Source organism: Xenopus laevis, chromosome 2L, assembly GCF_017654675.1.
Source record: "Xenopus laevis strain J_2021 chromosome 2L, Xenopus_laevis_v10.1, whole genome shotgun sequence".
NCBI classification, from domain to species: Eukaryota; Metazoa; Chordata; class Amphibia; order Anura; family Pipidae; genus Xenopus; species Xenopus laevis.
Genome location: NC_054373.1, coordinates 71,941,325 through 71,958,145, shown reverse-complemented (window position 1 = coordinate 71,958,145; position 16,821 = coordinate 71,941,325). Strand labels below are relative to the sequence as shown.

General features: G+C 41.1%; 1 protein-coding gene across 7 annotated transcripts in view; it reads right to left on the bottom strand.

The window, feature by feature from the left end:
• The window catches only part of LOC108708145 (Fanconi anemia group E protein), a 98,129-nt gene that overhangs the window by 67,536 nt on the left and 13,772 nt on the right, over positions 1 to 16,821 (bottom strand). For all 7 annotated transcript variants that reach the window (XR_005965387.1, XM_041582028.1, XM_041582026.1 and 4 more), the window contains 4 exons: positions 15,472 to 15,955; positions 15,275 to 15,391; positions 15,020 to 15,163; positions 9,719 to 9,839 (listed from right to left, as the gene is read on the bottom strand). Coding sequence is in view for 6 of the 7 variants with exons in the window: in XM_041582028.1 (XP_041437962.1) it covers positions 9,719 to 9,839; positions 15,020 to 15,163; positions 15,275 to 15,391; positions 15,472 to 15,955 (866 nt within the window). In the remaining variant the exon portion in view is untranslated. The remainder of the gene's footprint in view (positions 1 to 9,718; positions 9,840 to 15,019; positions 15,164 to 15,274; positions 15,392 to 15,471; positions 15,956 to 16,821) is intronic.

Here is a 16,821-nt window from a genome sequence, read left to right as displayed (position 1 = left end):
AAAGATGGATTGTAAAGTATGGGCTCAGTTAGAATGTCCTCCCCCTGAATGCCTCCTTGCCTTAGCACAGTCACCATGCTCCAGGTCTTTAGAGTCTCTTGGTAATAAGCCGGCAATGGTGAGAGGCTTCTTATGAATCCTTCAGGTTCGATGACAAACAATTGCCGGTCATACCCCATGTTGCGTACCTGATGATAAAAGCTGGATGCTAGGGTACACCACTGTGGAGAAGGATCTGCATACAAGTATCTCTGTATCTGCTGGAGACGGAAAGTATGTACTAGAGAGCGTATGCATACAACTCCCTGTCCTCCCTCTCTCAAGGGTAGGCTTGAAACACCTGCAGAGACCCAGTGCTTTCCCATCCAGAGAAAGTCCAGCAACCTTCTCTGGATTTTAGCAATGAATTCTTGGGTTGGGCTAAGACATGTCAGCCTATACCAGAGTTGAGAGGCTACCAGCTGGTTAATCACCAAAGCCCTCCCCCTCATAGAAAGCATTTTAGCAAGACCCTTCCACTTTCCCAGGCGGGTAAGAACATGCTCCTCAAGTTCAATAAAATTCTGTGGAACAGGATGCTCTTCAGCTGACAGATAGACACCTAAATATTTGATGACTTTAGTCTCCCACGAGATGTCGCGAAAAGCAGAAGGCAAAGAATCTACATGTAGAGGACCTTCCAGAAGGCCTGAGCTCTTGGTCCAGTTGATCCGAGCTGATGAGGCAGCAGCGTAAACCTCTTGGCATTCTTGTGCTCGCTCAAGATCAACTAGGTCCTGGGCCACAAGGATGACATCATCAGCATATGCTGAAAGAACTACCCTCATGTCAGGTTCCCTGAGCACCAGTCCTGTAAGCCTCTTCCTTAGTAGACACAGGAAAGGCTCAATGGCCAGTGCATACAGCTGTCCCGACAAAGGGCATCCTTGTCGAACTCCTCGTTTGAAGGCCAGAGGTGCAGTCAGAGACCAGTTGATTTTAACAAGACACTCTGCAGAGGTGTACAGTGTTTTTAGATAGCTCACAAACTGTGGGCCAAAGCTATAGGCTTGCAGAGTGCCTAAAAGATATTGGTGATCTACTCTGTCAAATGCCTTCTCTTGATCCAGGGAGAGAAAAGCGAGAGATAGACCAGCCTTCCGGGCAAAATGTAGTAAATCCCGAACCAGAAAGACATTGTCAAAAATTGTCCGGCCGGGGACTGTATAGGACTGGTCAGGATGAACCACCTCTGCCAGCACAGACTTGAGCCTGAGTGATATAGCTTTGGCTACAATTTTATAGTCTGTGCTGAGCAATGAGACCGGTCTCCAATTCTTAATAAGGCGGAGATCCCCCTTCTTAGGTAGCAGTGATAACACTGCTCGACGACACGAAAGTGGCATCTCACCGGTCTTGAGGGCCTCATTTAGAACCCTATGGAAATCATGTCCCAGAGTATCCCAGAAGAACTGGAAGAACTCTACAGTCAATCCATCTAGCCCTGGAGATTTATTATGGGGCATTAAGTGGAGTGCTTGAGAGAGTTCATTCAGAGTGATTGGTTTTTCCAACCTCTCTCTTCTCCCCTCGCTGACCTCTGGAAGCCCATTCCATAGCTCCCTGCAGGCATCTGGAGAGATGGGATCAGGAGAAAAAAGGTTCTGATAGAAGGACCGGGCTCTGTCCCGGATAGCCTCCGGATCTTCAAGGGGGGTGCCATCCTCCGCAAGAAGGCATGTTATTTGTTTTCGATTCCCCTTCTTCTTCTCCAGAGCATAGAAGAATCGTGAGCCACGATCCATATCGCAGAGTAACTGCATGCGGCTTCGTACATAAGCACCACGAGCCTGTCGATGTTCCATGTTACGCAGAGTCTCTTTCTTTTCTACATATTCACACTGTATGGCTTGGTCTTCAGAGCCTGACAGCCTTTGCTCAAGATCAAGCACCTCCCTATTCAGAGCCTCAATCTCTGCATTTTTCTGTCTGCTCAAACATTTTGTATACTCTTGACACAAGAGCTTTAGGTGAACCTTGCCTACATCCCACCATTGACTCAGTGTGGCAAATTCATCCTGATAACCCTTCCAGTCTGTCCACATTTCCCGGACTGCCTTTGCAAACCCTTCATCCTTTAATAAGCTGTTATTAAAGTGCCAATAGGCTGCTTTGGGCAGAGATGGTGCAACTGCCACTATCAAAGAAGCACAATTGTGGTCCGAGAAAGGTGCCAAGCTAATATTACTGGACCGAACTCGTGACATAATATGGCTAGATATATAAAGCCTATCAATCCGGGACTGAGACACACGGCCATCCCTCACCCTAACATAGGTGAAAGCATCGGTTTCTGGGTGTTGTTCTCTCCAGATGTCTACCAAGGAGAAATGGGCAATGAGTTCCCGCAAAGCTGACTCAGATGAATCCCTTTTCTGGGGAACATTCCGGTCCCCAACCTCAAGGGTGTAATTGAAATCACCCCCTATAATCACGGCTTCATCTGAGTCAATTGTCTCCATATAGGCTGATAAACTTTCAAAAAAATACTTTCTTTCGGGCATACAAGTTTATCAGATTGTATGTTCCACTAGACTCCCGGACCCGGAGATGTAACAGACGGCCTGGGATGACAGAATTAACACTCAGTACCTCTGGCTGGAAGGATTCTGAGAACAAGGTCACCACCCCACATGACGTCCATGTGAGGTGATTAAAAAAGATTCTACCCTTCCATTCCAGATGCCAGGTCGCTTCAAGCTCCTGAGTGATATGGGTCTCTTGAAGGAAACTCACAGAGTACCCTCCTTGGCGTAGAAAGGAGAGTACCTGAAACATTCTAAAAGGCTCCCGACAGCCATTTGTATTAAGAGTGCTTATACTTAGAGCCATTATTGTGTGTTAGTAAATGCTTTAGCCCTCACAGAGGCCTGGTGAGACAAACACTTTTTGTGGAACTTAACACTACGGAGATATTCTGCAGTTCCATAGTTTTTGGCCTCTTTTATGACCTTGATGTATTGTCTCACAGAACTGATCACCAAAGTCAAATCATGCCACTTCTCTAGAGCCATATGTAGCTTCTTCTCCAATTTAACACCAAGGGTGCTCTCAAGAAACATCTTGAGATCCTCAGCTGGGATGATTGGGGTAGAAGGATTTGTCACAACTGTGTCAACCTCCTCTTCGATGTCCCCCTCATCCATGAACTCTTCTTGGCTAAGGGATTGATAATTTCCCCTCTCCACTGGAGCTTTGATAATATCTACACAAGAAGTCGCAGGAGAAGGATCAGAAGCACCTGCTATCTGGAGACCCAGCAACGGCTCAGATAATACTTGGATTTTGCTTGGAACACCACTGGAGGTGTTTGGCTCAGGGGTAGCAGATGGAATTGGCTCCTTAACAACAGGAGCTTTAGAGGCTCGATGGGCAACCTCTGCCCTTTCCACTGCCTCCTGTGCCTCCTGAATGGCAATAACATTGGGGTCAGTGGAAGAGAAAGGAGGAGAGATCTTAACATGCACAGTAGACCTTACAGAGTCTGTCTGGCTATCCTCCATATTTACAACTCTAGCCTCATTATCCTCCCTCGCAGCATTGTCTGCAGGATCCTGTATGGGGGTTGTCCCAATGTTCTCCATTTCTTGGAATGAAATACCCTGAGGCACTAAACACTGAGGCTGGTTGTAGTTCCCAAAGCTCAGCACCTCAGGGACACTTACGGCCCACTCTGCAGGGGTTTCATTAGCTGTCCCGTTATACTCCAGGGGAAGATCCCCTGTTGGAGACAGATGCAGCACCCCTGACTCTGTGGGGAGACCCATAATCCCCTCCTCTTCCCCAACTGGGTCTATAGGTGCATGGTCTGGCACCAGTTTATTGCATCCAACAGTTGGACTAGACAATATCACCACATGAGGAACAGATGTTTTGCTGCCCTTTTTGCCCTTGGATGGGGGTGCTCCATCATTGACCACTGAAACCCATTCCTCAGGTATCAGCCTGTTGGATTTAAATTTCCTCTTCTTTTTCTTGTCATTTGAAGAGGAAATGCTACTCTCTGCTCCCACCACGACAGGTGTTACAACCACCGGCACCCCCACACCCTTAGGAGTGTTAATAACAGGGTTACGTTGGTTTTTGGCAAGAACAACTGCAGCACTAAGGGATGCATTGACATTCCTCCCCCCCTTCTCTTTTGCTGAACTTGAAATGCAGGCTGTAGCCTTAGATAACTTGAGTGAAGAAGGAGGAGGTTTGGAGGTTTCAGAGGTGGGTTGTGTAACAACCCCCTTGAGGTTCTTTACTGAAGGGGATTTCTCCTTTGAGGAGCCTGCAGCAATAGATGTGGCAGGGTATGCTGTTGCATTAGAGGTACTGGGGGCAGGAACAGGGACTGTGGTCTTAATATGCCCTTTGGGGCAACTCTGGCGAGTGTGCCCCAGGTTCTTGCAAAGGAAGCACCTCACTTCTTCAGTGCAGTAAAATATTTTATAGAGCACCCCCTCAAATGGAACACCAAAGGACCCCTCAATAGTATCTTGACCCCGAGGCAAAAGTAATTGCACCTGCCTTTTAAAAGAGAGGATATGTCTCAATCTGCTCTCCTTGCAACCCAAGGGAAGTTTAGAAATAGTTGACTTTATTTCACCGAGGGCTTGCAGGTGGGGTAGCAATAAGTGGTCTTGCAGGAAGGGGGGCACATTAGATAAGACTATCTTTATGCCTAATCCTTCTAGGGGTTCTACAGGGATATAACCACCCCCTACTGTGATGCCTCTCTGCACTAGAGTATGCACTGCAGTTAGTGTACGGGCAAATACATTTTACTTGCTGCCACTATTACAGATGGGCCCACCACTTCAGCTGCAGCTTTTATGTAAGCCTCTATGCCATGAGCTCCTGTCATTAGACATCTAACCCCATGCTTCCTTGTAAGCTGCTCTACCCCAGCAGTGACTTGGCTTGGGTTGTTGCCAATAGCCACTGCCTGTGCAAAACTTTTAGCAGGGGTCACATTGGCTGCAGCAGCAGAAACAGAAGCAGTGGAGCTTTTTGACAGAGGCTGTGACTGGTGCTTTTTAGCATAGCTACAGCCAGGTTTTTCAGCTCCTTTTCCTTTAGGAGCTTGAGGTATTTTTTTATAATTTTGTTTTTTATTCCCTCCCATTATTTTACAAAACAATCCACAAAAAAGTAAGCTTAATTCTATGAATCAGCAAAAGTAAATGCAACAATGAGAAGCTTTAGCAGGGAGAGGGTTAACGAGAGCAGGTGCCTGGGAGTTGCACTGCTACTAGAAAATGTTTTATTTTCTTAAATCCTTCTCCCTTTAGCTTTCTCTCCTTACAAAACAAGGATAAAAGTAAAAGCACACACACAATCTGTGCAAATAGTGATAAATTTCAGCTGAAACTAAATACAAAAAAACAAGTGAAACTGACACCCAGGTGTGGGGGAGGGGTAGGGGATCTGTCAGTGAGTTTGTAGCCCACAGGAAGTGAAGGGAACTGGGCTAGCAATCACTCACCTTCTGGGTCAAAATAAAAATCGATTTTAAATAAAGTAAATCAACTCAAAACTTCCCAAAATTCACACACCAAGTAGCTAACACCTTCACACACCAAATGAGAACAAAAAATCCTGCCTTAAACAGGGATTTCTCTGCTTAATTTGAAATCAAACAGAGAGCTTTCTTTTTTGTGGCTTCTGCAGTATTTGGAATTCCAGAACTGATAACTCATATGGGGTGTCTTCGTTCTGGGGCCCCTATACGCCACATACTTAGGTGTACCTATGCATATTGGGCATCAAACTGTTCAGTGAACCCTGGGCTTTCATATTTAGTGTGTTTTATCTTGGTATATAATGATATGTGGGAGATACGATGCTTCAGAGTTGCAATATTGAGATGATATTCGGTAATGTCATAAAAATTGCCAAATGTAGGAACGCTTTACGGCTTGGTACTTTGGAGTAGAAAGACATGCATACCCATATTAGATTCGTCAGAATGTGTACTTTCCAAAAATATATGGTTTTCTGGGGTGAACATGCATTTTTGTATTTTTGCCCCTTGAGAAATGCTGTAAATGTGCTGATTTTGCAGTATTTGGAATTCCAGAACTGATAACTCATATGGGGTGTCTTCGTTCTGGGGCCCCTATACGCCACATACTTAGGTGTACCTATGCATATTGGGCATCAAACTGTTCAGCGAACCCTGGGCTTTCATATTTAGGGTGTTGTATCTTGGTATATAATGATATGTGGTAGATACGATGCTGTAGACTGGACACTTTGAGGTAATTTTTCAAAAATGTAACACATTTTTATAAAAACTGCTAACTTTAGGAAAGAATTGCAACTTGGTAGTTTGGAGTACAAATATATATTTACCCATTTTGAACTCGTTAGAATCTGTTCTTTCTAATAAGGGGTAGTTTTTTAGGGTAAACCTACTGTTAGTGGAATGTTTGGTCTTGAAATCAGATGTATGCAGTTTTGTAGAGCAGTGCTTTGGAAATTTGGTAGTTTACTGCTTCGAAGTTTTTGATCTATAGAAGTAAGAAATCTCCATAAAACTATATATATTTGGTATTGGCGCGTTCAGGAGACACAGAACTTTCCAAATCTGCCATGTTCTCATGCATAAAATAAATTATGCTTCTGATATATGTGTTTTTATCATGTGAAACTGTTTTTTTTTTTTTTTTTATACATTTAGAACCCCATATCTTTTTACTGGAGTGGAATGACAACAAAATACTAGCATATTTTGAAAGCTTAGGTTGTCCTGAGAAAAACGATACCTTGTTTTCGTGGGTAAACTAAAAGACCCCCCCAGGCAAGTCCCCTAAAGTGAAAGAGCAAAAAATGTTCAAAAACGGTCTGGCAATAGAAGTTTCAACTAGGCCAAATTGGTTGGCAGCGAAAGGGTTAAATATAAAACCCACTGGCGTAACTACCGAGGAAGCAGACCCCGCAGTCGCAGGGGGGCCCGGAGGTACAGGGGGCCAGGCAGGGGCCTGCTTCCTCAGTATGTGCAACCAGCCAGGATCATTTAGGGCAGGGGTGTCCAAACTAGGCTGCAGCATTTCGCACCACCCCCCTCCCCAGTCGGTGCAGTGGAAGTGGCCAGCAGTGAATAGGAAGTCTACCTGCAGTGCCAGAGAGGGAGCCGGAAGAGGAGCAGAACGTCGCAGCAGCACGCCTGCTGCACTTGAGAAAAGTGCTGCCGACTGGGATTCGACCTCTCCTTACAATGATGCCACAGCACAGGCACGCCAACCCGCCTCCCCATTCCCACTGCAGCAGCCAGCCTCCGTGAGTTTTTAAAACTCTCTGTTCTCTCTCCGTTACCTCTCCGTTACACACTAAACTTCTGTCACTCCCCCTCCCTCTCAGAAACTAAAGGTGGACTGGACTCCTAGACTGTGATTTACTTCCCTGCAGCTGCTGCACATTAATTTCTATGTGATCACTGAGACTTGTGAGAAGAGAATGTGCTGCTGCAGCTTGATCCTGCTTATCTAACAAGTGTCTCAGTGATCACATAGAAATGAATGTGCAGCAGCAGGGAAGTAAGTCACAGTCAAGGAGTCCAGTCCACCTTTAGTTTCTGAGAGGGAGGGGGGAGCTGGCAGCTCCAGCAGGAGAGGAGCTTGTGATGGCATCTATGCTACTTGTGTTTTTGTTGATTTCCACCAGAATTCATATTTTTTCTCAAAAAAAAAATAAGTGTGTGAAAAGAGTTTCTTAAAAAAAATTTATATACAGTTATGGGATCCATTATCTGTAAACCCGTTATTTAGAGAGTTCCAATTACAGAATGACTGTCTCCCATTGACTCCATTTTATAGAAATAATCCAAGTTTTTAAAAATAATTTCCTTTTTCTGTGTAATAATAAAACAGTCCCTTGTACTTGATCCCAAATTAGATATAATGAATCCTTATTGGAAGAAAAAAAAAGCCTATTGGGTTTATTTAATGTTTAAATGAATTTCTAGTAGACTTAAGGCATGAAGACCCAAATTACAGAAAGATCTCTTATCTAGAAAACCCCAGGTCCCAAGCAGTCTGGATAATGGGTCCCATACCTGTACAAGGTCCATGGGGGAAGCCATATAATAAAAGAAAATCATGTGATATGAAAGAGTTAATTTAATACTGTGATGAGGTCAGGGGAAAGACAGAAGCCAAATTTACTGCCCCAGATGATCGGGAGAATCCAGGGGGGCTATTAATTAAACAGAGATTGCAGGTTGAATGTTTCAGAAAAGACTTTCAAAACCAGTACCTACTGTACTGTATTAAGCAGTACAGGTATAGGATCCATTATCCAGAAAGCTCCAAATTACAGGAAGTTTGTCTACCATAAACTTAATTTTAATGAAATAATTCAAAATTTCAAAACATTTGTTTTTTCTCTGTAATAACAAAACAGAATATTGTACTTCATCCCAACTAAGATATAACTAATTTTTATTGGTGGGAAAACAAAACTATTGGGTTTACTAAATGTTCAAATGATTTTTAGCAGACTGGGGTATGCAGTTCCAGATTATGGAAAGACCCCTTATCGGGCATACCCCAGCCCCTGAGCATTTTGGGTAACAGGTCCTATACCTAGGGTTTAGCTCTCCTTTAATAAACATGGAAATAGCAAAATGGTTTTGGCTTAAAGTGTTTGAAACTCGAAAGTATTGGTGGCAAGCCTTAGTATAATAGTGGGTGCTATGTGTGCCGAGCGTACCAGCCCTCCACTTTTTTGATCCCAGTTCAAGCACTGGCTGTATTAGAAGTGTGTGCTCTTACCGGCTGCAGTTTAAAGAAGTTTCAGGGAGCTAAGGCAAGAGATTTTACACAGAGCTGAGGTAGGAGAAATCGCATTGCTGCTATGTGAAAAGCTTTTTGTTTCCATGGGCAAATACAATCACTAAAACACAACTGTTATTCCTCACTGTTCAGTCAGCATATCTCCCACTATTTTGTACAGAGGGGGGCCCTGAAAATTTCTTTGCAGGGGGGCCCTGGCATCCGAAGTTACACCACTGATAAAACCTTACTATAAAATAGCAGTTAATAGCAAATACTTTTCCTTTGCAGTTGATTTGTTTGCTTTTAGTTGCTTTTTCCAGTCAGCAGCTTGTTTCAAACAGACTCACTTGAGTCACAGGGGTTCTATTTATACAGTCTGTTCAGGTGCAACTAATCAAACCCCACTCAAACATGACAAATATCAAGTAGAGCAAAAGTCAGAATACATATTGTAAGAAGTAGATAGTACCTGCAATATATGACCTTACAATGACAGCCAAGCTATTAAATAGCTATAAAATATTTTGCATATCCCAAGCTTGTAAACATGGTGCCTTAATATTCCAGTCTGGTTAGGCCCAACAGTGGTACAAACATACAGTGCAATATATTAAATATCTTAATGGTATCAAATACATTAACAGAATGTTAAACAAAAATAGATCTAACAAGTATATGAAAAGAATGCAGCCAGCTCTCAGAAGTAGCTAGTGACAGCTCAGTTTTCAGGAATTGGATTATAAAATTATTTTAATACTACCCAAAGTGGTTAATTAGAAATTGGTATTCCTTGATTTACAGGACTAAAATTTATATATATACTGATAGTAATAACTGTAGTCAAATTTAATAGAATATTGCTACATTTTATCTTTGAGTTTGATATACCCTTTATCAGTTTTAACCCTAAATACCTGTCTCTGCCTGCAGCAATGGCTCAATAAGAATGTTGCATGCTGATCGAGCGTATTTCATACAGAACATTGACAGAGCAGCCAAGAGAGGTCGAGATGCTGAAAGTGTCAGGGACAGTACCTAGGAATAAAGAAATAAGACTTGTAGTATAATCTGAGATCCAGGAAAATGGATATGAACTTGATGGATGTGTGTCTTTCCAACCTAAATTACTATTGTATGCTACTATGTATCAATTGTAAGCAATTGTAACCTTGAGAGCTTGCAACAGTCTGAGGATTTAATTAGCTCTGGAATGGACTTCTGCCTGATGTGGAGTAACCCTTCAACTGGTAGCTGTAGGAACTCAGGAGTACAGGAGTTCATGTTTCCTATAAAAACACTACAACATTTTTAATTGGTGGATTTTTAATCCACTAATTTGGATTCGGCCAAACCCCCAAATCCTTTGCGAAAGATTCGGCCGAATACCGAATCGAATCCTAATTTGCATATGCAAATTAGGGGTGGGAAGGTGAAATTTTTTTACTTTACCTTGTTTCGTGACAAAAAGTCACACGATTTCTCTCCCTGCCCCTAATTTGCAAATAGGTTCGCCGTGCAGAAGGATTTGGCCGAATCCGAATCCTGCCGGAAAAGGTCGAATCCTGGCCGAATCCCGAACCGAATCCTGGATTCGGTGCATCCGTATTTTTAATGCAAGTATATAAGAGATAGTGTTATGTCTGAGCAGGGAACTTTTAACTTTAAATCCCCTCTAAATCAGAATATCGTGCTTTGTGCAGTTAGTGCAAAAGGGGTGAACACTGTAAATAAACACCATACAATGTATGGCAAACTGGCAAATTCACTAAAGGGCAAATTTTCACCAGCAAACGGTCCGCACCACTTCGGCATGCCCCTCAAATGGTTGGGAAAGAAATGTTAACACAAAAATCTTTAAAGGTTAGGACTTTTGAAGGCAATGCCACTTTAAAAAATGCCTGTGTTTTTTACAACTTTTATGAATTTAGGCATACAAGATATGATGTCACTGACATAAGAGGAGGATGTAGCTTCATCTTATCAGTTCACCTGGTTTGAGGTGGTGAAAAAAACTCTGGCAAAAGAGGCAACCTCTGTAAAATTCTTACTTTAGTGAATTTGCGGAGTAACGATCGTTCGCCTGAGCAAAAATTCGCCTGGCAATAGGGCGCAAAACTGCACTAGCAACGGTCTCTTTCTCTAACGAATGGTCGTTTACGCCACTTAGTAAAATGCCCCTGCGGATGACATTTCTGGTGAATTTTCGCTAGTGATGGCCACTTCGCCTTTTAGTAAATCTGCTCCTTTGAAAAGCAAAGTTTGTTGTGCGACATTTTCAAGCAACTTTAAACTAGGAATGCACCAAATCCAGAATTCTGCCTTTTTCAGCAGGATTCGGATTCAGCCGAATCCTTGTACCCGGCCGAACCGAATCTGAATCCTAATTTGCATATGTAAATTAGGATTCAGTTCGGTATTTGGCCGAATCTTTTGTGAAGGCTTCGGGGGTTTGGCCGAATCCAAAATAGTGGATTCATTGCATCCCTACTTTAAACCCACTGATCATGTCATTATGTATACTGGAAAGTTACTTAGACAGAGAGCATTTGAACAGACTGAGAAAATGTCTGTTCAAAAGCTTTGTATTCTATTTGAAAGGAGTCTGTATAGGATTTTATAAAAAGGAACGAATATTGCCTTACGGAGCAATAGTTTGGCTGCTAGAACACATTAAAAGTTAAAGCTGAACTGCCCCTTTAAAGTTGGGTAGAATTTGGGTAGAATATTGGTAGAAAAATTGGTATTTTACCAATGCACGCAACATTTTATCTCCCTATCTTCTCCTTCTATTCTCTCTCTCTCTTTTATTTCAGTAAAAGGCGTTCCACCTTTGAATTAACTTTTAGTATGATGTAGAAAGTGATACATTACAATTTGCAATTGCTTTTCATATTTTATTATATTATGTTTTTTGAGTTATTTATTTAGCTTAATATTCAGCAGCTCTGCAGTTTGCAGTTTCAGTAATCTGGTTGCTAGGGTGCAAACTAACCTAAGTAACCATAAACTGATAAACGAGTAATAACAAGTAGCAACAACAATAAATTAGTAGCCTTACAGAGCATTTGTTTTTAGATTGGGTCATTGACCCCCATTTGAAAGCTGGAAAGAGTCAGAAGAAGGTGGCAAATAATTTAAAAACTATAAAAAAAAAAAATAATTACAATGAAAAGTTGCTTAGAACTGGCCATTCTATAACTTATAAGTGAACCACCCTGGGGCAGTGACCCCAATTCCGAAAGCTGGAAAGAGTCAGAAGAAGCAAATAATGCAAAAACTACAAAAAATAAATAAGGAAGACTAAAGCTGGCCATAGATGTAAAGTTTTTTAAAAGATCTTTTCGTAATCGTGAGATCACAATTATCTCGAAATGATCGTTTAAATGTTCGATTTGTCTATCAACTAAAAAGACTATTTCAAGCGATATCTCCAGGAAAACTGAGGGTAAATGCCTGCTTGGCCCTGCAACCATAGATAGATTGCACTGGGGCCGACAAATTTTTTTTTTTAAACTGGCTGATCAATTTTCTGACAGATGTCGGACTAAAAATCATAAGATGCACGATCGTTCGATTCTCACTAACCTCACGATAATTTGACGGATTGGCCGGATTGCACTGAAATCGTTCACCAACGAAAAATCTTTACGTCTATGGCTACCTTAAAGAGAAGCTGACACCAAAAAAAATAAAAATAAATAAATAATACTTCATCTAAACCTACCTATAGGTCATGCAAAAGATTTTCTCCTTAGAGTTTTCTTTTGCACAGTAAATGCAATACTCAGTTTTTCTACCCGACTGTCTCCGACTGTTTCTCTCCCCTGCTTCCTGTTTTCAGTGTGGCTGGATGACGTCATCCATGGGAGGAGCTTTGAGCTTCATTTGCCCTTACTTTGAGCCTGCGTAAGTCGACCACGTGACCCTCCCATGTGACAACAGTTGCTGGTCTCTCTGTGCAGCTCCTGAGTTTGTTAATTAAGCTCGGGTCTCCCTCCTCTCCCACGCCCCCTCCTTTTACAAATAATTGTTTAGCGAACAGGCTTGTCGCCTGCCTGCTTCAAAGGTCTTCCTTCTCCCTCACTCGTCTCCCCCTCTTTGTACACAAATCTGAAGCAGAGGCAACAGTAAGCTTGTCCTTATCTAAAGTACTCCCCCCCTCCTTTCTTACACACAGAGAATCAGCGTTATCCTGAAGTAGCATTAACCATTTGTTTCCCACCCACTCCCTTCAATCTCCCCATCAAGCAACTTTATTGTGCTTCATTTTAAAATGTTTAACTTTTTGCGCCTGTTACAATGTAATCCGTGCAGGCGTTTCCTATTGGCCGCCTATGTCACGTGATGCGGCGCAATGCGCAATGACGTCACGGACGCATGAAGCAGTAAGGGCAGAAGCGCCTCAAGACAACGGACGCATCGGATTGGCTGTTGCAGTTTTTTTTTTTTTTAACAGGAGGCGTGACAACACGAAGCACAGAATGGAAGATCCAAAATGGATACTTCAAAGGTAAACATCAAGATCCGCTCGTTTAGGTTAAAGATTAATCGTTTAAAAAAAAAAAAACAGCACAGTAGGCATGCTTACAGCATAGCAAAACCACTGGCAGGATAAAAAAAAAAAAAAGATTGATGTCAGAATCGCTTTAAGTAAACTTGCTTTGAACAGGCCATTCTATAACATACCAAAAGTTAACTTAAAGGTTAAAGAGATACTGACACCTGAAATTAAACTTTTTTTTACATCTATTATAATATTGGCTTTGCAAGCTACTTCTAACTTTGCCATAAAGTATTTGCATGATGCTTTTACATTACCTGTCTGATCCCCCATGTTCCTGTATGAGGGGGCTGCCATATTTGTGCAGCAGGAGTCCGTTAGCATTAGAAACTGTAACTAACAGGCTGAGATGGGACAGTCAGGTTGGCAAAGTCAGAGTGTCAGAGAGTCAGGGAGTGTTAGAGAGTCAGGCTTAGGAACTTCAACTAACAATTATATACAAAAACAAACCTCTCAGCAAAAAATGATCAACATGACCTTTAGGTAACATTTAATATACATTCATATGCTAAAATTCATTTTTTAGTGTCAGTATCACTTTAACCACCCCTTTAAGGTTTGTTTGTTCTTGATATTTTGCCATACCCTTTATTTGATAGTGAAGTCACCAAATTATACTATTGGGAAAACATGAGCAAAAAGGCAATGATTGGAACATTGTAACAACAATTCTGCAGACTTCCTTACCTTATACAAATTATCATGTCAAATGTCTTATTAGAAAATAAATTAAAACAGTTTGATAAAAAAAATAATATCATTAAATAAATCAGTAAGGATGCAGGTAATTCATAAGATTAATATTTTAAAAATGTATCTGAATTTTTTTATATACAGGTATGGGACCTATTATCCAGAATGCTCGGGACCTGGGGTTTTCCGGATAACGGATCTTTCTATAATTTGGATCTTCATACCTTAAGTCTACTAGAAAATAATGTCATTATTAATTAAACCCAATCGGCTGGTTCAGCTTCCAATAAGGATTAATTATATCTTACTTGGGGTCAAGTACAAGGTACTGGTTTAATATTACAAGAAAAAATGTATTCATTTTTAAAAGTCTGAAATATTTGATTATAATGGAGTCTATGGGAGATGGCCTTTCCAGAATTCGGAACTTTCTGGATAATGGGTTTCCGGATAGCGGATCCCATACCTGTACTTATAATATTTTAGCAGCCCAGAGGTTTGCTAATATGTAATAACAAATCACGCTTCAACAGTCAGATGGACATCAAAAGATTTGAAAATCCAGATTCGGAGAACCACATCAGTTTGCTGAAGCAATCCTCTTCGGAGGGATCTCCATAGAACACACAAATGATTTGATCCTTAACTCAGAAGTTATCAGACCAGCCTAATGTGGCCCTCTGCATGGGTGCATTATCTGTGATTGGATCTATCCATGTACGACCATCATAAATCATTAGAAAGAAGAGTAAGAGCTACTGAGAGTATGTTCAGAAGTATGCAATGCAGTTATGGTCTTGGGCTAGAAGAGAAGGCCTAAAACATAACATGTATTATTTGTACCCTAACTATTTGTTAAGCATTAGTTATCCTATAAAGCTTCAGATTGTAAATTCATGGTGACCAAAAAAACTGCATTTGAAATGATTAAATGGATCTGACAAATTAACCAAGTAATTACCTTTTTTCTAAAGAGGAGGTTGGCCAACACCAAAGACTGAGAGAAACTAAGATCTGGAGACATAGAATGTAGCTGGCAACAGAACTGCAACAGAGACTGTGACGATAGTTGTTCAACACCCAGAGAGGATAAAATACATTGCAGCTGCAAAGATAAAAATGGAGTGAGCAAGTAAATATAGAAAAAAGGTTTAAAATAAAGAGAATATTTTTATATATATATATATATATATATATATATTTTCTCATTTAATACCTGCTCTGGGTTGCACGACTGACATAGCTCCTTTAGATCAACATGAAATGTATCGTCCCACGACTGCAAGGATTCCCCTTCAACATGAAACAGCTCTCGAAGTCTGGTAATGTGAAGCTAAAAAAAATAATGACAATGAAGACCAACCTTCATTCAAAACTGTAATTTAATATTAAAAATAAATGGATCAAATTTACCTTAATTGTCTCGGGTACCTGCAGTGTCCTCTCTGCTTTGACTGAGGTTTTGACTTTTTGCTTGTTACATGCAGTACTTGGAGTTTCATTTTCCATAATAGGTATTTCCAAGCACAGCTTATTTATATAAGGACCTTCCTCTTTCCTCTTAAGAGGACTTTCATCCAAATCTTCTGTCCACGTTCGTTTGGTAGTTCTAGCATCTTGTTTCAGCCAACCTAGTTTAGGACGTTCATTCCCAAAATGGCACAATGACTGTAACGGTTTCATTATGAGTTGGCTAGAAGGTGATTTTTGGATCTTAGTTTCTGCCAGCAACATCCTGCTGAGTGTAAGCAGCCAAGCATCCACGTACCCTTTCTTTGCATTGACAGTTTTTACCAAGAGACGAACACAATTATGTGGCACTAGTGAAATAGAAAGGTTCAGAAATCTGAAGATGTTTCTTTGCAAATTAACTGGGAGGAGTAGGAGTGCTGGCTTTCTGCAAAGAAAAGCGATGGACATAGAGGTGAATGCACAAAATTAGTCAGCAAATAAAAATAGCAGAAAAACACCAATATAGTTTTGTCCTATCAGTTTGCGCTAAATTACATCTGCCCCCATACAAAGTTACAGACAAACTACTGTACATCCTACTAGTGCCCACTCCCACACCTTGTGTATTACTCCCTTCCCTTTAGAGTGTATGCCTGTCCATAGGGCCTTCCTCACCTTTTGTACCTGTATTGATTGTGATGTATGTAACTCCATATGTTCTATGTATATAATTCATGTGATTTAGTTGTATAATCACATTTACTTTAAAGTGCTACGCAATATGTTGGCGCTATATAAATACATGTTAATAATAATAGTGCTAATACCATCATCACAAATTATTGCGGGACTGTTAAATGTTTGTTTGGTGTACAGCACTGGTCACAGGCTGGTATTGCTAATTGCTTCAGTAACCAGATGTTTTAATATGTATTCAATGTGTAACAATCTTGCTTATTTAGCATTTCATATTTGCCAGGCCTAGTCTAATATCTGGTTTTAGTTCTCTGTAGAGAGAAAGCTGTTGCACGCAAGGGACTCTTGTCTGAAGGTAAGAATTTAAGTTTTATTTAGATCGACGTTTCGACCCTCAATGGGGCCTTTATCAAGATACATACAACTGGTTTATCCCACACATTTATAGTCACACATATGCACCTCCCCCTTAAGCCACCCCTACCAGAAAGTGTCCATTTTCAAGCCAACAAGTCCCATAATCCTCACTGGGACGGTGATCAGTGCTGCCACCTAGGGGTAAAAACATAAAAATATCCCAAAATGTATAAAAATGAGTATTTTAGTTTAAAAACA